This window comes from Narcine bancroftii, chromosome 7 (genome assembly GCF_036971445.1).
Source record: "Narcine bancroftii isolate sNarBan1 chromosome 7, sNarBan1.hap1, whole genome shotgun sequence".
NCBI classification, from domain to species: Eukaryota; Metazoa; Chordata; class Chondrichthyes; order Torpediniformes; family Narcinidae; genus Narcine; species Narcine bancroftii.
In genome coordinates, this window is record NC_091475.1 from 190,500,363 (window position 1) to 190,527,630 (window position 27,268).

Consider the following 27,268-nt stretch of genomic DNA (forward strand, 5'->3'; position numbering starts at 1 on the left):
CTGCTTGCATTTTCCACTGTTAAAAGTTGTGGTTGCTGCATAGCCTCTGGATTAATTAGAAAGCTGTAGTCATGTAAAATTGTCAGTTTAAACTGCATCATCTTTGCCAAAAGGGCTCAGCTGTGACTGAGGGAAAAATCACATGGACTATTGTGCATCAAGCAAACTCCAGGCCATCCAAGTGGTGATGAAACATTTCAGTTTATAATTTGAAATGTAATTCTTCGGAAATTTCTCTTCGTACATTTATTTTGATTCTCGTAATTGGGATTGTGAGGAGAATATTACATTATATTTGTTTCTCTAAATATAGTTCTTTAGAATCTACATTGATAGATTCAATATTTTTTTATGATGGGCTTGGATAGATGTGTGATTAAATAGGTACAAAAGTCATTGATATTTCTAGGAAAACAATTAAGTTTTCCAATATCTTAGCTTATTCGTCATGATAATGATAGCAGAAATAGACTTTGGTTATGGTTCTTGAATGATTTGATATGCGTAAATTAGCATCTGATATTTAAATACCTGAATTGTTCATTTCAGATATTTTTCACAGAACCTTTTCATACAGTTTAATGATTTAAATCTTCAATTGATCTTGGAGAATGTCCAGAGATTTATTATAAAAGCAGATTCATAAATTTGTTGCTTAAGTTAAAAATTTAAATTTATTATCATCTAATTGTACAATAACAGTGTTCTCTTGTCCTCTGTGCAAAAACATGCAAACTCTCATCCAGTCATAACCCACATGCAGACCAGCCCAATACCTATGCAGTACATATATAAAAATGAATAAATATTGTTTAATAAATAATAGAGGCTTGGCGGGTTAGTATGAGCAGTTCATTCAGCATTCTCAATGCCTATGGGAAGAAGCTGTTTCTCAGCCTGATGGTTCTGCTCTGATACTCCTGTATCTCTTTCCTGATGGGAGTAGATGAGAGATGTGCGCTGGGTGGTAGGGGTCCTCAAGATCATGTCGATGGGGTGGAGGGAGCCCCAGTAATCCTCTTTGCTACTCTTATGGTCTTGAGGATTGACCTCTGATCCAGTGCTCTACAGCAACCATCCTACACTGTCATGCAGCCAACCAGGATGCTCTCAATAGAGCTCTTGTAGAAAGTTGACAGGACTGTTGCTATAATTCCTAACAAATGAGGAGATGTGAGACCAGGATAGGTGACTTCTTAAGTGGACTCAGATGCATTTTCACGCACGCACGCACGCACACGCACGCCATGCCAAATGTGATGCTTGTCTATCTGCATCTTTTCAGTCCAAGTGCCTTTCAAACTATGTAATTATATTTGCCTCTATCACCTCTTTTGGCAGCTCTTTCCAGTTAAGCCACCATCTTCTGATTGGGGGTTAGGGGGTGGGGAGATCATTTTGATCTTTAAATTTCTTCCCTCGTGCCTTCTAGTTTTAGACTCCGCACTGGGAAGAGACTATCCTATCTGTGCCTCATAATTTTAGAAGTGCCTCTCATGTCATCCCTCAGCCACTGACATTCGAGTAAAAATTTTTAAGAAAAAGGTGATCCAATCGCTCCTAATTGCAGCCCTCCGTTCCCGGCAACACTGTGATTAATCTCTACTGCACTCTTTCTGTTGCTACTTCATCTTACCTGTAGAATGGTGAACAGAATTTTACATCATACTCTCACCAATGTTTTATATAACTGCAACATGACGTCCTGTCTTTTTACTCAAAGCCTCTGTCAATGTTGGCAAGCAAAGCATATTTGTTGGAGAAACATTAAAAACTGCAAATGCTGGAACCTTGAGTGCACAATGAGATGCTCAGGCAGCAAGACAACGTTCATGGGTAGAAATTATTAATGTTTCCGATAAAGACCTTTTCTTGAGACTTCAGTACGAAAGAATGAAGTTCAGGGTAAAAGAAGCTGGGGATGGGCTGATAGGTGATAGAATGTTGAATAGAAGGTGGGAGAAGCAGAAAGACTGAGGGAGAGATCACTGGGAGTGGGGGTGGGGAGGATTGGTTGGAAAGAAAATTAAGAAGAGTCGATAAAGAAGAAATGAAAACAGTAGAACAAGATAGAGGTGGGGTTACCTGAAAATGGATGTTCACACAATTAGGTTTAGGGCATGTCCAGGAGGAATGACTCTTCCTCATCAGTCATTGCCTTTCCAAGTGAACATAAGTCCTATCCATCAGAATCTTCAACTACTTCATTCCCACTTATGCAAGGCTTGCAGATTTCCAAACTTACTGTCCTTTCTGAACAAGTGGACAACATTAACTATCCTCTAGAGTTGTGGTACCTCATCTGTCGTGATTGAAGTTCCAAATGTCTTTGTCAGAGACCCAGCAATCTCTTTCCTTGCTTCATCCTGTCCTGGAGTGTACCTTGCTTGATGAGTGCCAGTATTTCCAATGTTTCTTCATGATACAGACGTGCTTCTGAATGTCACCATATCCAACCCTAACTTTCCCATCTCCACATTGGTATTCAACAGGAAGTTTTAATTTAGGACCATAGATTTTTTTGCTCTGTATACACATCAATATTGAGTGGACTTGGTTTTTCTTTAGCAACCCTCTTTCTTCTCATAAATTGAACTGTTTTAGGATTCTTTTTAATTTTACTTGCTCAGGTCATTGAAATAATATGAGAATATTTCATTTAGATCCTAAAATGATTTGTTTTTCTTAATTTTTTGTTAAATATTTTTTTTTCCCCCAGAGTCAACTTGCGATCAAAATGCTTTTAAACCTCTAAATAGAACAACTTAAATTTAAAAGCTAATTAATGTCCTTGTTAAATATTGACACAAGCTCTGGTAAATCTTTGGAATAATTATTTCTGCACAATATTAAAATGTTTTTATTGTCACTATAAAATTTGTTTTGAGGCAAATAATTTGTTTGCTCTGGTTTTGTTCCAGTTTCAATTTCACAATTTCATTAAATTCTCCCGGAACTGAAAAATGATTCAATGAATTGAGCAAGTATTTCAAAACACTGACATGGAGCATAAATTAAAAATGATGGTGAAAATTTATAATAAATAAAACTATTAAAAGAAAGACAGAAGCAAAGAAATTGTGCATTGGGAAAAACCCAAGCATCTTTTGTGACTTAATGAAGCTTCTCCAGTGCATCTGGGAAATTAGCAAAAGCTTGCAGCTCAGTGATTGAATAAGAGTTTGAAATTCAAGAAGTGTGAGGTAACATTGCAGATCTTTAAACTCTGGTTAGACATATCTAGAGTATTGTATTCATTTCTGGTCACCTTAATATAGGAAGGATGTGGAAGCAGTGGGTACAGAGGAGATTTACCGGGTTGCTGCCTAGATTGGAGAATATGTCTTGTGAAGAAAGGTTGAGTGAGCTCGGACTTTTCTCTTTGGAGCATCAGAGGATGAGACACAACTTGAGAGGTGTACAAAATTTTGAGAGGCATAGATAGGGTGGACATCCAACAGTGTTATCCCAGGGCGTCAGAGGACATCCATTTAAGATGAGTGGAAGAAAGTTTATTGGCAACATCAGAGGCAAGTTATCTTATATAAACTGGTGGGTGCCTGAAACGCATTGCCAGGGGGTGGGGGTGGAGCCTGATTTTTAAAAAAATAGCGGCATTTACAAGTCTCATAGATGGCTATGTAAGAAAAATGAAGGGTTATAGACTGTGAAGGAGGGAAGGCTTGGATTGATATGGAGCAGATTTATATAGATCAGCACAAAATTGTCAGCTGAAGGTCCAGTACTGTGCTCTACTCCTATGTAAAAGATTTGATATTTAAAAGATGCATGAGGTGAATTTAATTGCATAGATCTTTGTGAAATGAAGGAGGCTGTTTGGCTGATCAAATCTATGCTGACTCTCAGAGCAATCCAGAAAAAAAGATTCTTCTGACTTCCCCCCCCCATACTCTGCCAAAAAATATTCTTCCACTGAAATCTTCAGTGTGAATTCTTTGAGGATTACAAATTTGAGGATTTGAGTAATTCAACACCAGGTGGATGACAGCTATTTAACAGAATTATTCCAAATATTAGTTAATTGATTTACATATTTACCATAGAGAAATTCCCATTCTGCAGCTTACATTTATTTGTTATACTTAGGAAGCATTGCTTTAGAACATAATAGCACGGTATTTCTGCTCTTTCGGACAGGTGCACAATAAACATTCAACTGTATAAGACCAACTGCTTTATAGTTGAAACTGGTAGCATATAAAGAGGGAGGAGTAGTTTCAGTTCAACGTTTGCTTTATTTACGTGCTTTATTGGTCCAGTGCAGATTTAAGTTGAACACTTTCCTGAGAACTGATACCCGCGCCTCACAAAGTGAGACTCATTTCTCTCTGAGTCATGCATTCAGTTTTCCTTGACTCTGCCACTTTTTGATCTTGAAAGAAGCAGCAGAGGTTGCATGTCCAACCTTGGAAACTAATCTTTGAATTTTGGAAGATATTGCAGATGATGTGCATGCATGAAAGTTTCCCATCCTCTGACCCAAGTAATTGCACTCTTTAATGAGATCCTTGCCCTTACCAACCTACACCTTGCAATTAAGCTATCTCTTGTTCTGTCCAAGCAGGTATAACTGTCATTACAGAAACCTTATCTTTTTTTTTTACTCTAACTCCTGGTTTAAAAAAAAATTGTTTTCCCCCCTCCCTAATTTTTCTTTCTTGTTTTCATTAATCTCCATAGACAGATCCCAGCTTCCCTCTGTTTAGAGTTCTTTGTGGCTTCCATGTACCAACTAAGATACTAAGCTGTTGTAGTTTCTCTGCATTATGTAGACTGTTTAGCCAAAATCATGTTTTCTGGAGGGGGGGGGGTGGAGAGGAGGGGAGGGAAGGGAGAAAAGGGGAAAAAAACTTCATTTCCTCTCTGCTGAATTTATATCCTTTTTAAATCTCCCAGATATTATTCCATCATTTTTAAATTAATTTTACTTCTTTCTTGTGTGTTTGAGCAGGTTATTTCAATTTTCTAACAGCCCAGTGAGTAAAGAAAAACTGAAATCCTCCTTCAGATAGTCTTGAAGACAGTACTAATTTCTTATAATTTGATCTGTTGCTTTCTTATTTTGGTGCATTTTAGCTATGATCTTGTCACCCAATTTGGAAATTAAAGTACATTTATGTTAGTTTGCCCTCATACTTATTATTAAGGTTGCACTTAGTTTTCAGATGAAATACTTGATCAAAGTCCCTCAATTTTTAAGATTTGCTATAATGAAAAGCACTTTCATTTTTGTCTAATCTACTCGCAGCTAAAGCCATTCACTCTTGCTTGACCAAAAAATTAGACAGCGTTTTAGAAGACCAAATAAGTTGACTTTGAGTTCTTTCATTTTGCACTTTGTTTTCATTTCTGCAATTTAAATTCTTTTTTTTTTATCTAAACTGTTTGAAATTTAAGTAACTACATTTAAGTAACTAAACTGTTTGAAATTTAACTAACTACATAAAGTAACTATGGGAGTGCTTTCTTGTATCATTTTCAGTTACGATTTCAGATTGGATACTATTTATTGACATGTTTTTTAAAAATAACTGTAATATTACACAAATTTGCCTTTAGTCTGTCGTGAGGCAAAGATTCACGATTAGCATTGCCTGGTGCCCTTTACAGTTAAAGAATGAAAAGCAAAAGAAAGTCGCTAAGTGTCTGGATTTGTCTCCATTTTTCCCGCAGCCTCACAAGACTACAGTTTAATTCAAACCATCGGCAACCTAAGGCCAGATCCAAACCTCCGACGTGAGCGCTCTGGGCCCTTTGGGAGCCCTTCTGGCCCTCAACACTCTCTTGAATCTTAATGCCAATACCTGGTTCTTCTGAGCTAGTCTTCTGCAGCCTTGTGTGAGTCTTTTGACCTTGTCACCAGCAGCCTGCACCATGTTGGTTCCTCATCCGCAAATCACCAACAGCTCGCTGCCTGTGTTTGTCCTTCAGCTGCAGAGCCTGTTGCGGGCCTGTCGCAGTGGTCACCATCCTTGAGGGTCATCTCTGCTTCTCCTTCTAAACAGGGATGTTTAGCCCATTACTGGTGCCCTGTGCAAGTCTGCTTCTCCCCCGGAGTCTGCAAACCCCTTGTGGTCGCTGCCGTACAAAAACACTGCACAGACCCTGCCATTGCAGGATTTGAAATAAAACACAGTCGACTCCTTTAACAGGCCATTTAAAGCCTGTACGGAGCCATCAGCTGTAAGTCTGGGAGGTAAGACCCTTTGAAGGGAACACAGTTTCTCCACTCCCTGCTCTCTGTAAGTCCGCACAGCAGCAGCACCGTCTTTGCAGTAGCTTCAGCTACCCCTCCATTTACTCTATCTGATCTCTCTGTATTCCATTCAGATTTTGTTAATCAAAGTTTCAATCTTAATCCAACTTAAATTTGTATCTTTGAATATTAGTTGAATAGCATTTTTTCTGGGTCATGAATAATGGCAACCTGGGGTGGTGGGGGGGGGGGGTGGGTGCATACTAATGTAAACTGGCATTGAAGAAAAAGAGCACTTCTGAAAAGTATTTTTTTTAAAGAATTAAAGCAAAATATTGACAGTGAATTGTAGAATAAATGTCTTAAACAGGCAAGATATCTTATCAAACTGAGCTTGTATCTGCCAAATTAAGATTGAGAGGCTGAGTTGTCTGGATTTGGGAAGGCTAGCTTTGATTCTACTAGACTTGTGAATGAAAGGGTAATTGATTGAGACAAAATCCTAAGGGATCTTGACTGGATATAGGGGGAGAGGATGTTTCTTTTTATGAAAGAATCTGAAATTGGGGATCACTATTTCAAAATAATAGACTGTTGACGAAGCAGAAAAGGCAACATTTAATCTCTCAGGGTAGAGACTCTTTAAAGGCAGTGGAAGCAGAATCAGAATATTTGTGAGGTAGAATTGGATAGATTCTTGATGAGAAAGGAAGTGAAAGGTTTATTCCCTGATATTTACTGGACGATACAATTCTTGGATCTCTTGTGCTTTTACAATTACAGAAAGAGTCATTTGATTCAGAGGTCTTGAATTTTGGAGTGTGAACTCCATGAGAGTGGCAATCTTTCCTCCCAAATTTACTTGCATTTGATTTATAGCTCAGCTGTTATTTAATAAAATAGCTACAGCTATGCAAGTTTGAGCTTTTCTGCTGCTCTGCTCAATTACACAACTATTTATTTGGAATTAAAGCTGATTTGGCAATGGGTTATTATTTTAAGAAATGCTGTTTAAAGTAGAGGTTTCTGTTCTTAATGAAATATTAGTACGAAATTATTCAAATCATTGAATTTCCTTGGCAAATTTCTGTTGTCACAACAGGCAGAAGGTAGATTTTAGTTGAGAGTTAAGTGATCTTCCTCTTGTATGACTTTAATAGATCTGTATGAGAGAATAGATTTCAGGGAAATAAATGGAGGAAATGGGATTGCACTGGAAAAATGATGTGGATTAATTGGCATGATATCGCTGCCTCTTGTAAGGAAAAATGAAATGTCTACCTGTTCAAGAATTTCTGACTACAGAAGTGTGAAATAAGTTCTGCTGACCCATGTTTTTAAATTTCTGGAGGATGTTCATCAATTCCCAGTGCTTTTTTTAATATGTACAAATTCTCTAGCACCCCACTTTCACAGAATTTTGGATGGAATATTATCCTCTGGCAAAGTGACCAAGACAAGCTGGACTTGATTTCTGGTGTGGTTTTCATCAGCCTCCATATGCATCTAGGGTCTGATGCAAAATCTTCTGCCAGTTCTTCTGTGGAGGGCTTGGGTACCTATAGTTGAGTCTGAGGTTGCTTTGTCCTCAAGTTATTACTCTTCAGAGTTAGTCTTGCTGGGTTATAATGCTCATCTATAGCCATGCTTTCAATTTAAATTTTAGACATGCAACACAGTAATAGGCCCTTTCAGCCCATGAGCCTGTGTCACCCAATAACATCCAACTGACCTGCAACCCACAGTATGTTGTAAACAGTGGGAGAAAACTGGAGTGCCCAGAGGAAACCCATGGAGTGAATGTACAAACTCCTTACATGCAGCGTGGGATTCGAACCCCGGTCCCAATCTCTGGCACTGCAACAGCATTGCACTAACCCTCCACTCATTTCAGTGAAACCATGATCTCCCTCCTGCAGTCATTGAGGGAAATCGTACAGCTATGCCTCTAGTTCAGTGAAATAGTCAATACTTGAATGTGATTTGTTTTATTCAATAAAAGTGATTACTTTAAGCATGAAAGTAATTTGATCGAGATTTATCATTTATTTGGTCAGGCCCAATTTTCTTTTGTTCATGATGTCTTTTTCAGATGGAATAATGCTTCTAATAGTCCATCTTTCTGTTATCTGTATATCCCTCTCTAGGACAATTTTCTAAAATTTGAATTTGAAATGTAAAATGAGTCCATTTTGGTTTTTTTGTGACACAATTTGTGTACAGTTACATTATCAATTAGCATTGCTAATGACCTTTTTTCTCTTGTAGGACTTTCAGTCAGAAAAGAATTGCAATTGAGAAGGACTATGCTCAGGTAAGGTGTGAATGATTTCCTTTTTATATATGATGAAGTGATGGCAGGATCAAGGTTATTGTAAGGTGTTCCTGATATTTTTTGTATTCTTCAAATTGATAGTCAAATGTTGCAAAGGATTAGACAGTGAAATGAAAGGGGGGGGGGGGGGTAGTAAATCAGTATGTAATGAATTCCGGCTTATCTGTAAAATTAGTAAGAAGAAAAAAATTGAAGTTGGTGTTTGACAATTGGAGATGGTAATATGTTGAGTTTAGAGAGATCAACTTAATACACCAATTAACTGGAGAAATTCAGCAGGCCCCACAGTAACAATAAGAGGAAAAAATGTATAACCAATGTTTTAGGCCTGAGCCTTCATACATTTTGGTCCTCAGTGAAAAACACTCCAGACATAACACACATAAGGGGCAAAACGGTTAGTGTAGCAGTTAGTACAATGCTGTTATTAGCGCCTGCGATTGGGACAAGGGTTCAAATCCTGCACTGTTTTGAAGGAGTTGCTATATTCTCATTGTCTGCATGGTTTTCCCCAGGAGCTCTGGTTTCCTCCCACCGAGTTTGTATGCCAATTGGGTATAACTGGGCTCATGGTGCTGTATATCTAAATTTAAATTTAAAGTCAAGCAGTAAATCTGCAGGGCAAGTATTCATTTATACAAATATTGTTTCATGAATATGAATGTCTCGGTTGGTCAGTGTGAGCAGTTCCTTTGATCATTCAGCATTCTCACTGCTCATGGGAAGAAGCTGTTCCTCTGTCTGGTGGTGCTGGCTCTGATCCTCCTGTATCTCTTTCTTGACAAGAGCAGCTGAAAGATGTGTGCAGGGTGGAAGGGGTTCTCAATGATGCACGCCCTCTTCAGACAACGAGCCTGGTAGATCATGTCGATAGTGGGGAGGGAGACTCCATTACTCTCATCCATCAACTTTAATAGTTCTTTCAGATCAATCTTTCACACAATGGAGAAAATGTTGACACCTGTTCAAAATGTTCCGGGGTTGTAGGTCAGTTAGGTGTAATTGGACAGCTGTACTGTATGTCTAAATCTAAAATAAAATCTATGAAAATGATAATGTGATGTTAGCTTCTACTTGAGTGTAAACAATGAATTGTTTAACACTTTGGTTCCAGCATCATTCACAAGAATCTGCACTGCAAGAGTTTATACTGCAACCAAAACTTAATGTGATTGTATCGTAACTTTTGCTTTGTATTTCAAAGGAATTGAAATAGATGCTTACACTTCCTTGTAACACTTTTTCAGCCTCCTCCCCCTCTCATTTGTGTCTTCATGCTATCTCCCATTCAAAAGTGTCACAATGTTGCTTATTCATTTAAGTTAGTCTGTATATGACATTTTCTCTTGCGTTAACGAGAATTAAAACTATTAGTATTGTCAGACTCTTTCATCACAGGACTGACATTGTGCTAAATCTGGCTCAGACTCTTTCTAGTTGTTATGACAACAAGTGACCTAATGTTGGTCAAAGTGGAAACGGCACACCTCAGTTATTAAGATATTAATGTGTACTTTTCAGGAAATGCTTAGCTGTCTGAATGCTAAGATGTTTTTAACTACTTCAGTGAGATGGAGATTGTGGAAAATCCCTGACAATTCATTTATCTACCATCAAAATGATTAGTTTTTTTTAAAACTAAAATTATTTTTAAAGGCAGGTTATGAAGTCTAATAGAAGTTGAAAATTTTTAGGCAAATTTAATGTCCCTCAGTAATAATAGAAACAAATTTCTACCCACTCTAGCCATTTGCTTAATCCTGCAGTGAGCTTTTTTAAGCTTGGAAGAACAGCACTTCTGCTTGACTGACAGACATCAAGAGCAAGTTGAAAGGTTTGTTGGGACAATGCCATCAACATAGCTAAGTGCTAGAGACCCAATCAGACGTTCATCCATGAAATTTCAGGAAAAATAGCCATAAATTGGCAAAGTATCCGAAAAAGGAGAGTTTGATTGGCCATTTGACAAATGGAACTGTTTATATATTTTAAAAAAAAAGGATTGTGAAAGGAAAAGGAACGTTCTTGAGGAGTGGAAGCAGTTCACAATGTCCAGAAAATAAGCTGATGTTTTTTCAACAACTAGCTACTCTTGGTAAATAGAGCACAATGTAGATGATGTGAGAAGATTAATCTCCTCATGAATTCTTGAAGAAAAATGTGGATTTGGCTTTAATACTTGGAGATTTGACTCTGTAGAACAATTGAAGCTGGATCGAAGCTGCTGAATTTTTGCTCCTCGGATGCTTTGGTAGCAAGAGCGATTCAGGGCAATGATACTTAATAGGGGGGGAAAGGATCAGATATCAATTTTGCCTTCCTGGTGAACCTGGAGTAGAATTTATTTTTTTGTTGCATAATTTGGGTTTCGACTGGCTCAGCTAGATTTAGATGTCTTGTGTCAGTTGTATGATTGAGCCTCACCCTGGCATTAAGAGGCTGAGGACAGACAAGTCGGAAAAGGAATAGAGGGGTGAATTAAAATGGCTTGCAACTGGCCACTGCAGACAGAACGCAGGTACTTGGCAAAACATGGCCTAGACTGTCATCTTGCCAATGTGGAGGAGGCCACAATGAGAGCACAGAATGCAATGGTTGAGGTTAGAGGAGGTGCATGTGAATTTCTGACTCACCTGCAAGGGCTGTATTGGTCCTTGGATGGCAAGGGAGGTGATGTTGGGGATCAGTGTTGTACCTCTTCTGATTGCAAGGGTACATACCTTGGGATGGTATAGGTTAGGTGGGGAGGAATGAGCTGATCATGGAGTCACAGAGAGAGTGACCCCCATGGAAAGTAGAAAGGTTTGAGAAGATGTGACAAGTGGGGTCATGTAGCTGGTGGAATTGTGTAGCTGGTGCCTTCATAAGTAGGTCAAGCAGATAATTAAAGGTAAAGAAAAGTACTACTTTATGTGACGGCATAAAATTTTTATAGTGACCATTGTAAACAAGGAGCTGGTTGAAAGGGAATGGAGGAATATAGGTTGCACAAGATCTTCCTAGCAGACTGAACATAATTGTGAAGATGTGAGAATGAATTTAAAAAAATAAATTTTTATTTGAAGTCTCAGCAAATTACTGCACATTCAAGGAGGGTGAAATGAGCTTTTTTGGGTTCATTGCAAGTTCAAACCCTATGTTATCCAGTTGCTGCTTGTGTGTTTTTTTTTTAAACTGAAGATGAAGGCTATCAGTGGATATCATTTCAGTTGACCTGGATTGTCAGCTGAATTTCATTAATTCTCTGCTCAAAAGGAGTATTTGTGGCTGGTTTGGCAGGATTTATTTGGCTGGATCACCAGAGATGTGCTTTCTAATGACTAAGCAAATGCTGTATGCAATTATAGGAATGTTTACAGATTCCACTTTATTTGCAGCAAAGGGTGTAATTCATGTACTTGAAACCAGTATAAAATTTCAAGCAGGTGGTGGGTAGAGTGAAATCTTAGACCTCCACTTGCATTTTGCAGCGTGCTTTATCATTCATTCATTTGAGTTGTCAGATAGTGCTTGCTTTCTGAATGGAAAGCAGGATGTTTACTAGTGCTGCAACTGCCAAGTTAAAAGTTATGAAGTGCAGCCTGATTTCACAAGAACAGATAATTTCTCTATCCTTCAAGCCATTTAGACTTTTGATTATCATTAATTGAAGTGGGAAGTGCAGTGGCATTGATGGACTGCAATTTAAAAGGAGCAAGGCAGTGTTCAGCTTTATTGAAATGGTCAATTATAAAGCAATGAACAGAATGGTGTTAAAAATTTTGCAAGTGCTTTCATGTTATGATACCTTAGTGCAGATATATTGAAAGGTAATCAATGATTTGATGGTGAATATTTCCATCAACAAGCTGCATCACTTAAATTAGTCAATTAAAAGTAGATGTGGCTGCAAAACTTGTGAAAAGATTGGAATAATTTTCATTTAAATAATTATAAACCACAAAAATTGTTTTCAATGTAAATTTATTCATATGTCGTACCCCTGGTGCGAATTACCAGAGGGGCGGGAGACAGTACTACAAGCTCTTTTTTTTTAAATGTCACAGATGGGACCCCTTATTCTTTTATTTAAAATAAGAATGAAAGCACTGAGTGTATATTTGCCTTGGCTTTAGACTTTGGTACTGATCCGCTAGAGTTAATTTTGGGCATTCTGATTGTTAGCCCCTCTGCACCAAAAACCTAATTTTGCCCTTTTGGTTTGCATTTTTAATTAAAGATTGATAATAAAAACAGAAAATGGTGGAAGTACCGTATTTTCACTCGTACAGTTACTGCACGGGTGTAATATTTTTCCGACTGACAAAAGCAATTTGTATTTAAATGGGACAAGAGAGAACAGTTAATCTCCTGCAATTAATATCCAATCAACTTCCCCCAGAAGTGTCAATCGTTCATTATATAGCTGATATCCTGCTGCAACACATTAACAAGCTTTGGAGAGGAATCAATGTGATATATTGAAGATGGTCTTTATAGTTGAGCAGGATTTTTTCTAATCTCTCAAATCAGAGGCACTTGATATGTTAATCTACATCAGCAATGGGTCTGGCCAATTGCCCCGCTTCTAAAGCCGCATATTTTGGCAATATGCGGCTGTTGGGAGGCCATGTGAATGTACAGGAGGCGCTTGCAAGACGAACTTTGCAACCCTCCTCCAAGAGGGATAATCGCAGCAACACAGTGGCCTTCCCAGCCATCTGAATGCAGCAGCCTAAAAGCGGCTGCATTCAGGATGACAGTCCTGACAGGTCCTCTCCCAGCTGCCTCTCCTGCCAACGCAGGACGTTGGGGCAGGGGCAGCTGGCTGGGTTGTCAGAGTGGGGACTGCGGGGCTAGAGCGCCCGGCGGGGGAGAAGGGGGGGCTGGGGTGGCCAGCAGGGGAGAACGGGGCTGGAGCGGCCAGCGGGGTAGAAGTGGGCATGAGCGGCCAGCAGGAGAGAAGTGGACTGGCTGAAACAATGCCGGTACAGGACTTGAGCGCCGTACTCCCCCGCCGGCCGCCCCAGCCCCCCTCTCCCCCGCCGGCCGCCCCAGCCCCCCTCTCCCCCGCCGGCCGCCCCAGCCCCCCTCTCCCCCGCCGGCCGCCCCAGCCCCCCTCTCCCCCGCCGGCCGCCCCAGCCCCCCTCTCCCCCGCCGGCCGCCCCAGCCCCCCTCTCCCCCACCGGGGAGCAGAACGATCAGTTTGGGGACATTCCACAAAGGATGTCCCCGTGATGACAGCCAGCTATCCTAACTTGACAGCTCAAGGAACAGAAGCCGGAGTGCGCTCAGATGCGTATCTCGGTGCAGCTGTCCCTTCAGGTGGCTAGCGCTGCGCTTTTAGCGCTGCCACCTGAATGGCAAATCAAAGGGCCGCTTTCTCTTCTTCAGGCGCATTCTTAGTGGAGAATACACCTGAAGAAACCTATTGCTAAAGTGCAGTGCCTTAGCCAGAATGTCCTGTTTATAGGAATGCCATGGCATTCAGTACAAAGAAATATTCCCAAAATCAAAATTTCCCACAGCCGCTAAAAATTGTGCAGGTTCTTTCATTGCCGTTATTACATTCTCATGCTCACTATAACGTTCTCACGCTCGCTATAAAACTGTATCTTTTCCAAGGCCTCTATAAATTGTGCGCATTCTTTCAATGCCGCTATTATAATTCCAAAGCTTGCTAAAAATAGCCAGATCAACTTTCCCATGCCTGATATTAATTGTGTGCGCTCTTTCAACATGTAAAATATATGCGTTAAGTGCATAAAAATATGGTAATAAGCAGTCCAGGTAACATCTGTTGAAAAAGAAGGCAAATATTGCAAAGTTCTATCCGCTCAAGGATCCTGGGGCTGCCTCTTCGCTGCGATCAAGATTTGTTATGATTAAGGATACAGATTTGGAAAATGACTTGAGTAGTTTCTCATTTTTTGTTGAATAATTATCTTCAGGTTGATTTAAGTTGATCAGGCTTGCAGCTCAGTGCCAAGTTTCAATCTAATATGGCACCTGTTTCATGCCATATGGCTGATTTGTAACCGTGAACAGAGTTTCTGATTCAAACTTGATTTCATCACCCTTGTAGATTTATTGTGCAGCAAATTTTGACGTTTGTTTAGTGCAAGATAAGCCAAGAGGACAAATTCTAATTCATGGCATGCATCATATAATTAGATTGTTCAAGCACATTCCAACCCAAGTGCAATTCTTCAGTTATATATTTAAAATTCAAATAGTTTTATTCAAAAAGATTCACTTTGGCTCTCGTAAAATGACACATGACCAATATACCTGGCAGTAAAAATAGATTAATTGAGACCAGCTTAATCCTGACTCAGCATTTATTTTAGCATGGCTATTAAATGTTATGAGTTCCAGAAGTGAAAAGTGTACCGTCAGTCTCAATGTGTTACTATTCTACCTTGCAACAGTGTGGAACTTTGTGGGAGCAGAAGACAGACAAAGAAGTGCTGTGTAACTGTGCAGTTAGAACCAGGAAGACTATATGGGCTTTGTGGGCAGTGAACTCACTAGGTAGTTAGAGTAACATTGGGTAAATGACAAAAAGTATTTTGTAAAATAATAAATAAGTTAACATTGCTATTAAAAAGTATTCAAGTCATTCAGAGACTCTGAAATACAAAATGTTTTCTGATGAAATCCATCTGCTTTGGAACTAAGTAATTGTCTTTGCCAACAGCAGCATCAAATCAGACCATAATTTTCCACAAATACATGGACAACACACAGCTGTACCACACCATAACCTCGCAAGATTTTTGCTCTGTCTCTACATGTCAGATAGTCAAGATTGGATAAAGATAATTTTCCCCAATTAAATTCTCCCTGACTAAAAAGATAAAAGCTATTGACTTCAGTTGCTGCCACAAACCGTATTCCAGTTAGCAACTGTCTGAGGCTGAACTAAACTATTCAGAACCTTTGGTGTCGTATTTGATTTCAAGAGTGCCTCAAAGTGCACATTCACATTCTTAGATGGCCTATTTCCACTTCATTTACAATGCCCAACTCTGACTCTTTCCAACACATTTTCTCCTTGAAATTTTACTCTTAAATTTTGTTACTTACTGTATATTTCAGTGTATAAATCAAACCCCCCCCCCCTTCAGTCTCATTTTAAGGGTTTTATGGTATATCCGGCGTACAAGTCGACCCCCATTTTCTGTCTGCCTGAGGTACCCCATCGACTGGCGTACAAGTTGACCCCCAAACCTCATGACGCCTGAGATGGGCTGTTGATCGGCATACATGTGGCCCCCCCCCCACCCCCAGATTACGCAGATTTATCTGTTGGGCATTGGCTGCAGCAAGAAAATTTGATGTGCGTGAGAACTTGTTAAGAGATTGGAGGAATAAAAAAGAGATTTTAAGAAAAACACCAAAAAGCCAATGTTGCACAAGAAAAGGAATCACTAATTGGCCAGAGTTGAAAAAGCATGTTGCAGAATGGTTCGTGAACAGAGGCAAGATTGCTACATAGTCACCTGAAATAAAATGAAGAACATTGGCACTGCAGTGGGTCAAGTTGCACCCAGACCTCAGTGATGATTTTCAGGCTACAGTCGGCTGGTGCAATCGTTTAATGAACAAGAAAAATTTGGTATTATGCCAAATACCAAAAATTGCACAGAAACTACCAAAAAGATTTTGATCATAAAGTTGTAAGTTTTCATCAGCTTATTATACAGAACCGGCAGGAAAAGTAGTTTGCATTAGCAAATATCGGAAACCTGGATGAAACCCCCCCCCCCCCACCATGAATTTTGACATGATAGGCAATGGAATGGAAAGGTGTTAAAACTGTGCAAACCAGAAGTATGGGCCATGAAAGGACCAGGTTTCTTTGGCTTGGCTTCGTGGATGAAGATTTATGGAGGGGGTAAAAGTCCATGTCAGCTGCAGGCTCGTTTGTGGCTGACAAATCCGATGCGGGACAGGCAGACACGGTTGCAGCGGCTGCAGGGGAAAATTGGTTGGTTGGGGTTGGGTGTTGGGTTTTTCCTCCTTTGCCTTTTGTCAGTGAGGTGGGCTCTGCGGTCTTCTTCAAAGGAGGTTGCTACCCGCCAAACTGTGAGGCGCAAAGATGCACGGTTTGAGGCGTTATCAGCCCACTGGCGGTGGTCAATGTGGCAGGCACCAAGAGATTTCTTTAGGCAGTCCTTGTACCTTTTCTTTGGTGCACCTCTGTCACGGTGGCCAGTGGAGAGCTCGCCATATAACACGATCTTGGGAAGGCGATGGTCCTCCATTCTGGAGACGTGACCCATCCAGCGCAGCTGGATCTTCAGCAGCGTGGACTCGATGCTGTCGACCTCTGCCATCTCGAGTACTTCGACGTTAGGGATGAAAGCGCTCCAATGGATGTTGAGGATGGAGCAGAGACAACGCTGTTGGAAGCGTTCTAGGAGCCGTAGGTGATGCCGGTAGAGGACCCATGATTCGGACCAGGTTTACAGTGGTGTTATCGTGCATGGCTGATGGGACAAAGTTAAGACCCATGGTAATCTTCAAACGCAAAATTAAACAGAAAATGAAATTCCCTGCAGGTACATTTGTACATTTTCATGTAAAAGGATGGATGGATGAATGAAAATGGTGGATAGCGAATATGTGGAACAGGGGTTTTACGCAAAGAATTGAATTTACTGGTCTGGGATATGTTTCGTAGCCACTTAACTGAGAACACTAAAAATAGATTAGCACTACATAATACTTACATGATGGTTATCCCAGATGGTTTGAGTCTATATTGCAACCTCTCGATGTCTGCTTGAACAAGCCATTCAAAGACCATGTGCATGAGGAATGGAATACATGGATGTCAAGCGCAGAAGTTGTTTACAAGCGGCAGGGCAATGTGTGCTGCATCACTTGATATACTGTGTAACTTTGTGCTCAAGACATGGGACTGTGATAAATTCATTTTAAAGTGTGGTATCTTTTGCACAATGGATGACACGGAAGATTATTGTGGGACACTGAATCTGAAACGCCCTCAGATACAGACCGGGACCCATGACTGTTTAAATGGTGAGAGTATGGATGTGCTTGCTGTCATCTTTGCTTCAGACGATGGTAGCGACAGTGATTTTTGAAGGGTTCTAAATGTTTTCAGACAATGGTAACGATTTTGAAGGTGCTAATTATGCTGTTTTCAGTTCAAAACTGTCGCAGTTGGATTTTTTTGGTTTTTCAAGGGTTGATGTATGCTGGATCAATGTGGATTGTATTTTGAGCTGAATTTAAGATCTCAAAAGCATACAAGTCGACCCCCATTTTGTTTTTGAGAGATTTTTTGGGGTTTCACGACTCAGCTTGTACGCTGAAATATATGTTCATTGTGATGAAAATAATCTGTTTTATGGCTGTTTTCTCTTTCCACAAATGCAACTTGATCTGAGTATTTACAGATCATCTTGTTTTTGTATTACTTATAGATTTGGCTATTCCAACCTACTTTGGCTTCCTTCCCACAACCCATAGTCTTAACAATGATCACTGTCACTTTCTTGTCCCTCCCTGAGTAATAAACACCTGACTTATAGGTGCCCTCTACATACCAATATACATTTGGGAGGCTGATGGGATGGATTTCCAGACTGCAAAAATTAGGGGCTGAGTCAAGCAGAGCAGGGAGCACTGAGCAGACAGACTGAGTCAGTGAGGGCGGCTGCTCTTCCTGCGCTGGCTCACTTTCCCATCACAACTGTTTCTTTGATCCTCTGCCATATTGTGTTTTTGTTCATTTCTGATGTGCAAGTCGTTTGGGTTATGAACAGTTCTCATCGTAAAACCTTGGAACTGCTATGGTTCAAGAAGGCAGTTCACTATCACCTACTCAAGTGTAAAAGTGTTGGCTCAGCCTGTGAAGCCTACATCCTTGCAATGGATTAAAAGAAAAATTGTTCCTCTAGGTATTTTTTTTGTAATAACTATTGGTGATGTCTCAATGTTTAAAATTTATTTTTAAACCAATCCATTGCTTCAGCTTACAATGTTGTCCCTCAAGCCTGTAACCTCAGATGTTTGCACACATCCAGTTGTGATCTTTCCTGCAAACTAGGTTTTAATTACATCAAGGGCACCCTCTGGAATTACTTTGCCTTGCTCAGTTACCTTCAAATGTTTAAAATTGAACTTTTTGGCCATCTGCCCTAATATGTATAGCTTCATGTCAGATTTTGTTTGAAAATATACCTGTGAAGAGCTTTGAATTTTTGCCCTGTTAAAGGTCGCCGTGGATAGTCATGGGTGCCAGTCCCCACACCTGAGACATTAAAACAATAAATAGTCTAGTCTGGTATCCCAGTGCTGGACTGAGGTGGCATTGGATTGCCAATTTTTTTGGATAAAGAATTAAACTGGGGCCCTCTATGCAGCCCAAGTTGATGTAAGTAGTCTTCAGGTACTATTTTGGAAGCATCATTTTCAATGTTTATTCTTCTATCTATATCAGTAAAATCAAATTATTTGGTCGTTAACACATTGTTATTGGTTGAATCTTGCAGTGAGCAAATTAGCTGCACATTCCTCTTGACTTCTGATTAATGCTTATGTGGATTCTGATTTGGCTGATGAAGCAAATGTGGGATTTTTCCACAAGTCAAGTATTGGCTAGTGGAAAGAGCAGGGAGTGAAGAATGTGTGTGTGTGTGTGCGTGCGTGCGTGCGTGCACCCATTTTCTGTCTGCTCTGTGTCTTCTTAGTACCATCCCGAATGCTGCCTCTCCACTTTGAGAGAGTTCTATAAGTTGATGAGCATACTGTGTTTATTTTGGGAGACTCCATGACAGAGCTCTGAATAGTATCTGTTTTGATAATCTGCTGATATGCATATGGCATGCCCAATATGGCTGACTAAAAGGTACTAGATCTGTTGACTTGGGAGAGGATGTCAGTTGGTTCATTTATTCTTGTACTGAATTTTGCAGAGACAGCAAAATGTGTGTACCGGTGTTCCTCAACTTGCATTTGTATTCTGTTCTGAGTGACCAATCATTCCTCAAAATGGATGTATGTCGGAAATGCACTGTATCCATGTTATCGTTTGTCAAATACAACATGGTGGCCAGCTCTCACAAGAGGTTGGCCACCAGTCAGGTCTCACGAGAGGATGGCCACTACTGTCAAAGATCTTGTTATCCATAGATAGGACCCTACTTTCAACGTAAAAGTGTAATTTTTATATTTATTCTTTATTTTTTTTAAATTGTTCTTAAGTCACATAGGTGGTAAGTCGGAAATACCTGCACAGTGTCTTGAGATGTCTGATGAAGGTTGTGATGGATGTCTGATGCAAGGGGATGGGAACCAGAGCAGGTAGTGGAAAAAGATGTTTAGGACAGAAATAGAAAGTTTGAACATGATGGGAATAATGTTCTGAAATGAATCTATTTGTAGGATAGGCAGATAAGCTTGGATCAGTGCATGGAGTTACGATATAATGGCCATTGGTGAAACTTGGTTGTGGAAGGGGGAGGACTGGTAACTCAGTGTTCCGGGAATCCGTTGTTTTAGATGTACAGGCAATCCTCGGGTTACGAATGTCTAGGTTACAAACAACTTGTACTTATGAACAGGCTATTCCCCATTTCACACATGTGCGTAATTGTCCCCCAATTCACGTGTGTGCATAATGTTATCTCACGAACGCTAGATAAGAACCGCAAGTACCTGTTCTGCCTTGTGTACAAATTCTGCTTATGGACAGATCCAGGTAATGGATCCTGTAATAGAGAGGGAGAAATAAAAGAGAGAGGGGTGGTGTTGCTAGTTGAGGAAATTGTCATGACACTGCTCAGCCAACACACAAGAGGGCTTGTTTACTGAGGCTATGTTGGTGGAAATGACCACATTAATGGGATTATATTATGGACAGCATAATAGTCAATGGGAATTGGAGAGGCAAATTTATGGAGAGATTGCAGATAGTTGCAAAAAACAAGGTTGTGATAGGTGATTTGTAATTTTCCACAAATTAACTGGTATTCTTGTGCTGTAAAAGGCCTAATAGATTAGTTAGAATTTGTCAAATGTATTCAGGAAAATTTACTTAATATTATCAAGGTCCCAACTAGAGAGGGTGGAATACTGTATCTCCTGTTGGGGAACGAGACAGGACAGGTGACTAAATGTGTGCAAGGAATTTTTTTTTAAATCTAGTGATCATAATGTTATTTGTTTGAAAGATAATTATAGAAAAGGAATGGTCTGGATATCAGGTCGAGGTCATAAATTGGAGAAATGCCAGCTTTGATGGTATCAGAAAGGATCTGACATATGTGGATTTTCTGACAAAGGTGTGCTTGGTAAGTGGGAGGCCTTCAAAAGTGAAATTTTGACAGTATGGAATTTCTTTCCTGTCAGGTATCAAGGCAAGAATAATAGTTATAGGGATCTTCCTTTTTTTAAAAGATGTTTAGACCTTGGTTAAGATTAAAAAGGTGTATAGCAAATACGGGCAGCAAGGAACAAATTAGGTACTTCAGTAGCGTAAGAATAGCAAGAAAATATTGAAGAAGGAAATAAGAAGGAATTTAAAAAAGGCTTGAGCTGGCTTTGTCAGACAAGGTAGAGGAAAACCCCCAGAGCTTTTAGCGACCTTAAAGGTGTTGCAGGTTATATATAAATATGTCTTTAAGAGATTGTGGGGGTTCAGTGTCAGTCACTTCACAAACAGAGTAACAAAACACATCTCAATTAAAATGCAAGAGCTTTGGCTGAAGCTAGACATTTGGACGCCAGTGATTTTGCAAAGACAATGGAACTGCTTTGGAAGGAACTTCAGAATTAGGTGCATATGGAATAATGTACAGGCAATCTGATAATATCTTTAAAGGATTGGGTATGGAGGCCTGTAAGGAGTTCTTGTTTTTACAAGTAGAGAGAGAGGAAAGACCAGGATTTCTCTCTGAGAGAGAAAGAGAGACAGATGAGTTCTGCAGTAGCTTTGGGAGGCTGGAACATGGCAAGCTGGCAGGCTTGTTGAAAATCCCATTTTGAAGATGGGTTGTGAATTCTGAGTTCAAGGAAATGGCTGGGTAGAGTGTTTCTTCTGAAATAAGAGGAATTCTGTGGTGACTTGGAAGAAGAGGTTGTCATTTGTAAAACCCACGATGGGGGAAGTTTCTTCAGCAAGTCACTGATCGGAGGGAATCAGTTTGTGTGTGTCCAACGAGCAACAAATATCTCTCTGAAACCAGCAAGAACCTTCCTGAGCAGTAGCCATTTACCTTTTAGCACAAGAGCTTGGTTAAAATTTGTACATGTTAAATTCTATGCATAGTATAAGAATTGCCTGATACTGGTGAACTTGGAGGAGTGAGATCAAAGAACTTTCCTGAACATATACACATTACATACACGTGTGCTTAGAATTAGAAAGGGGTAAGTTAAGTTAATAGTAATAAGTTAAAGTTTGATCCTGTTTTTATGTTAAGAAAATTAAAAGCAACTTTTGTTTAAGTAACCATTTGCCTTGCTGAATTTCTATTGCTGCTGGGGTTTGGGGTCCTCTGGGCTTGTAACAAGAGCAAAAGGATAACTTGGTCCTCTTGAAGATCAGAGTGGCCATTCACATATGGAGCCAAAATAGCTGGGGAGATCTTGAATGGATGTTTTTCATTTATATTTACGCAGGAGATAGAGATAATTGGCAGTGAGGCAAATAACAGATTGCAGAGGAGGAGAAGCTTGATGTTTCGAGGAAATTAAGTGTGGATAAGTCCCCAAAGCCTGAAAAGATAATCCCTCAGATCTTGAGGGTAGCCAGCACGGAAATCGTAGGAAGCAGAGTAGAGATGATGAAAACATCCTTGGGCATAGGTGAGGTGCTGGAGGTTGAGAGGAAAGCTAATGTTTTTAAGAAAGGCTCTAAGGCATAGTTCTCCATTGACAATGGCGTGAAGCAAGGCTGCGTCCTCGCACCAACCCTCTTTACTATCTTCAGCATGATGCTGAAACAAGCCATGAAAGACCTCAACAATGAAGACGCTGTTTACATCCGGAACCGCATGGATGGCAGTCTCTTCAATCTGAGGCGCCTGCAAACTCACACCAAGACACAAGAGCAACTTGTCCGTGAACTACTCTTTGCAGATGATTCCGCTTTAGTTGCCCATTCAGAGCCAGCTCTTCAGCGCTTGATGTCCTGTTTTGCGGAAACTGCCAAAGTGTTTGGCCTGGAAGTCAGCCTGAAGAAAACTGAGGTCCTCCATCAGCCAGCTCCCCACCATGACTACCAGCCCCCCACATCTCCATTGGGCACACAAAACTCAAAACGGTCAACCAGTTTACCTATCTCGGCTGCACCATTTCATCAGATGCAAGGATTGACAAAGAGATAGACTCGCCAAGGCAAATAGCGCCTTTGGAAGACTACACAAAAGAGTCTGGAAAAACAACCACCTGAAGAAACACACAAAGATCAACGTGTACAGAGTCGTTGTCATACCCACGCTCCTATTCGGCTCCGAATCATGGGTCCTCTACCAGCATCACCTACGGCTCCTAGAACGCTTCCATTAGCGCTGTCTCTGCTCCATCCTCAACATTCATTGAATGACTTCATCACCAACATCGAAGTACTCGAGCTGGCAGAGTCCGCAAGCATCGAATCCATGCTGCTGAAGACTCAACTGTGCTGGGTGGGTCACGTCTCCAGAATGGAGGACCATCGCCTTCCCAAGATCGTGTTCTATGGCGAGCTCTCCACTGGCCACCGAGACAGAGGTGCACCAAAGAAGAGGTACAAGGACTGCTTAAAGAAATCTCTTGGTGCCTGCCACATTGACCACCGCCAGTGGGCTGATATCGCCTCCAACCATGCATCTTGGCACCTCATAGTTCGGCGGGCAGCAGCCTCCCTTGAAGAAGTCCGCAGAGCCCACCTCACTGACAAAAGACAAAGGAGGAAAAACCGAACACCCAACCCCAACCCACCAATTTTCCCTTGCAACCGCTGCAACTGTGGCTGCCTGTCCCGCATTGGACTTGTCAGTCACCAACAAGCCTGCAGCAGACGTGGACGTACCCCTCCATAAATCTTCGTCTGTGAAGCCAAGCCAAAGAAGGCATGGTTGGCATAGCAGTTAGTGCAACACCTTTACAGTCTGTAAGGAGTTTCTGTATTCACCCTGTGTCTGTGTGGGCTTTGCACGGTGGGCCTGGGTTTTTTGGGAAGAGGTGGAGAAAGAAAGTAGATGATTGCTGCTCTGAATGGAGGTTTGTGACTAGTCACGTGCCTTGGGGATCAGTGCTGGGACTATTGTTGTTTGCGTTCTAGATCAACAATCTGGCTGACAGTAGTGGACATCTAGAAAGGCTTTCAAACTTGCTGAGAACCAGGACCAGCTGAAAAAAAAAGTGTAAAATGGCAGGTGGAATTTAATGTGGAAAAGTGTGAGGTGTTACACTTTGGGGACAAACCAGGGTGTGGTTTGCATGATAAAACAGTTGGCAACTGTGGCGAGCGGTAGAGTAGAACAGAGCTATTTGGGAGTACAGTTGTATAATTCCTTGAAAGTGGTGTCGCAGGTAGATCAAGTTATAAAGAGAGCTTTTGAATGGGGTTTTCCCCTTGTCCTTGCCTACCATCCCACCAGCAACTGCATCCAAAATGTTATCCTCCACAATTTCTGTCACCCACAGCATGATAGAACCACCAGACACATTTTCATCTCTTCTCTCATTTGTGCCTTCCATCGGGACTGCTCCTTCCATAGTTCCCTCATCTCTTTCCACTAATTGCTCCCTTGGGACCTTCCCTGTGACTGCAGGAAGTGTTACACGTACCCACATCTCCTCCTTCACTACCATTCAGGGCCCCACACAAGTGAGGCAACACTTCACGTGAATCTACAGGAGTCATCTGGTGCTCCTGTTGTGGCCTTCTCTACATTGGAGAGACTCTCGCTTCGCTGAGCACCTTTTCTCTGTCCACATCAATGGCCAGGATCTCCCACTGGCCAGCCATTTCAATTTTGTGCCTCCTCTCCTCCCATGATGATGTGTCTGACCATGGCCTCATCCACTGCCAAACCAGAGCCTCGCAAAAATTGGAGGAGCAATATCTAATATTACTTCTGGCTACTCTCCAACCGGATGGGGTTAACATCGATTTCTCCAGTTTATACTGGACCACTTCTCATTCTCTCTACCTTTCCTATCCCTGTCTCCTTTTCTCCATTCACCGAGCTATCCCACTCCCCACAGTTTTCTCCTATGCCTCCCTCCCTTATCCACCTATTATTTCTTGCCTGTAGTCCTCCTTCAAAGTCCCTCTGTACTTCAGTATTATTAAGAATCCTGCCATTAACCATATATTCCACTCTCAAGTTCGAACTTCCAAAATGCATTACTTCACATTTATTTGTAATGAATTGCATCTACCACTTTTCCATCCAACTCTGCATCCTGTGTAACCTACGGCAACCTTCTACACTATCCATTACACCTCCAATCTTCGTGTCATCTACAAACTTACTGGCCCATCCTTCTAATTCTTGATCCAGGTCGTTTATTAAAACCACAAACAGCAAGAGTCCCAGAACAGATCCCTGCAGAACTCCACTTGTTCCTGACCTGCAGACAGATACATTCATATCTACTCCTGCTTTCTGCAGGCAGGCCAATTCTGAATTCACAAAGCCAAGGTGCCATGGATCCCATGCCTCATGACTTTCTGAATGAGTCTACCATGGGGGACCTTGTCAAATGCCTTATTAAAATCTATATACACAACATTATTGCTCTACTGTCATCAATTCAAATAGACATGCGGCACAACTTACCCTTAACTATGCTTGAGTCGATATGTTTCTCTAAATGCTTGTAATTCCTGTCTTTAAGAATTCTCTACAATAGTTTGCCCACCACTGATGTAAGACACAAGAAATGGTTAAGATTTCAATCCATTCAATCCATTCTCTGGTACCTCCCCTATGGCTAGAGAGGACACAAAGATCATTGCCAACATCTCAGCAATGTCTTCTTATGCTCCCTTTAGTAACCTGGAGTACATCTCGTCTGGTTCCAGAGACTGATCAATCATTATGTTTTAAAAAAAAATCCTGCATGTCCCTCTTTCTTGATCTCAAATTGCTCCAGAATGTGTAAGCTTGTTCTTCACTGACCCCATGTTGCCTGTCATCCCTCTCTCTTGTGAACACTGAAGCAAAGTATTCATTTAGGGCCTCCCCTACCTCCAGGCACAAGTTGCCTCCTTTGTCCCTGGCCCTACCTTCACGCTAGTCATCGTTCTGTTCTTTATGTATGCAAGTTGGATTTTCCTTAATCCTACTCGCCAAGGCCTTCTCATGCCCCCTTCTAGCTATTCGAAGTCCTTTTTTCCGTTCTTTACTGGCTACCATATAATTCTCATGAACCCTTCCTGTCCCTTGCTTCCTAAACATTATGCATGCTTTCTTCTTCCTCTTAGTTGTCTTTCCTCTTTTGTCAACCATAATTCCCATATCCCACAATCTTTTCCCTGTCTCAAAAGACAAAAAACTATCCAGAACCTCGCGTAAATGGCCTCTAAACATCCTCTACATTACTTCTGTGCTTTCCCCAAGAACATCTGGTCCCAGTTTACTCTCCTTAGTTACTGTCTAATCCAATCCTAATTAGTCATTCCCCAATTAAACACTTGACCATTTTGTCTCCTCCAATCCTTGGTCAGGGAGTTGCATTCACTGTCACTGAAATGTTCCCCCATTGAGAGGTCTGTCACATAACCAGGTTCATTACTCAGTACTAGATCCAGTCTTGCCTCTCCTCTAGTTGGTTTGTCCACATACTAAGTCAGGAATCATTCTTAGATACTCCTTGCATATTTTTGCCCCATCTATCCCTCTAGTAGTAGAGGTCCCAGTCAATATTGGGGAAGTTGAACTTTCCCATAACAATAAGCCTTTTATTTTTGCACTATTCCACAATCTGCCTACTTATATCCTCCTCATTACCCCAAGAGCTATTTGGGGTTTATTGACTACTCCCAGTAGAGTGATTTCTGAATTCCTGTTTCTGAATTCCACCCACACTGACTCGGTAGACAATTCCTCTACAATGTCCTCCTTTTCTGCAGCTATGATACTCTCCCTGCTTAGTAATGCTAGTCACCACTCCTCTTCCCTTTTTACCTCCCTTCCTGTCATTTTTGAAACATTGAAACCCAGATACTTGCATCAACCAATCCTATCCTTGTGTCATCCAAGTTTCTGTAACGACCACAATATTGCAATTCCACGTCCTGATATATGCTCTGTTCATTTCCCTCATTCCTCAAATTTCTAGAATTGAAATACACATTTCAAACCCTCCAACTGATTTCATTTATGCTCCCTCCACTGCCTTTCCTTTCTCACCATCACACTACACATTGCATCAACCTTTCCACCATCTGCTCTATTATCTGCCCTATCATTCTGTTTCTCACTGCCCCGCCAAATTAATTCAGAATCAGGATTTATTGTCATCAACAAGTCATGAAATTTGATGTTTTGCAGCAGTATCACAGTGGAAACATTCATATAAACCTCCTGACAACACGTCAAAGTAAGGTAGTGTCTTTTGTTCATTGGTCATTCAGGAATCTGATGGCAGCGGGGAAGAAGCTGTCCTTGTGCTCCTGTAATTTTTTCTGATGGTAGCAGAGTGTAGAGGGCATGGCCTGAGTAATGTAAGTCCTTGAGCATAGACTGCTTTTTTAAGATACT

The 27,268-nt window shown here is 40.9% G+C and overlaps 1 protein-coding gene across 8 annotated transcripts in view; it reads left to right on the forward strand.

The window, feature by feature from the left end:
• The window catches only part of LOC138739525 (F-BAR and double SH3 domains protein 2-like), a 272,286-nt gene that overhangs the window by 45,452 nt on the left and 199,566 nt on the right, over nt 1-27,268 (forward strand). For all 8 annotated transcript variants that reach the window (XM_069891780.1, XM_069891784.1, XM_069891787.1 and 5 more), the window contains exon 3: nt 8,486-8,531. In XM_069891780.1, the coding sequence (XP_069747881.1) occupies nt 8,486-8,531 (46 nt within the window). The remainder of the gene's footprint in view (nt 1-8,485; nt 8,532-27,268) is intronic.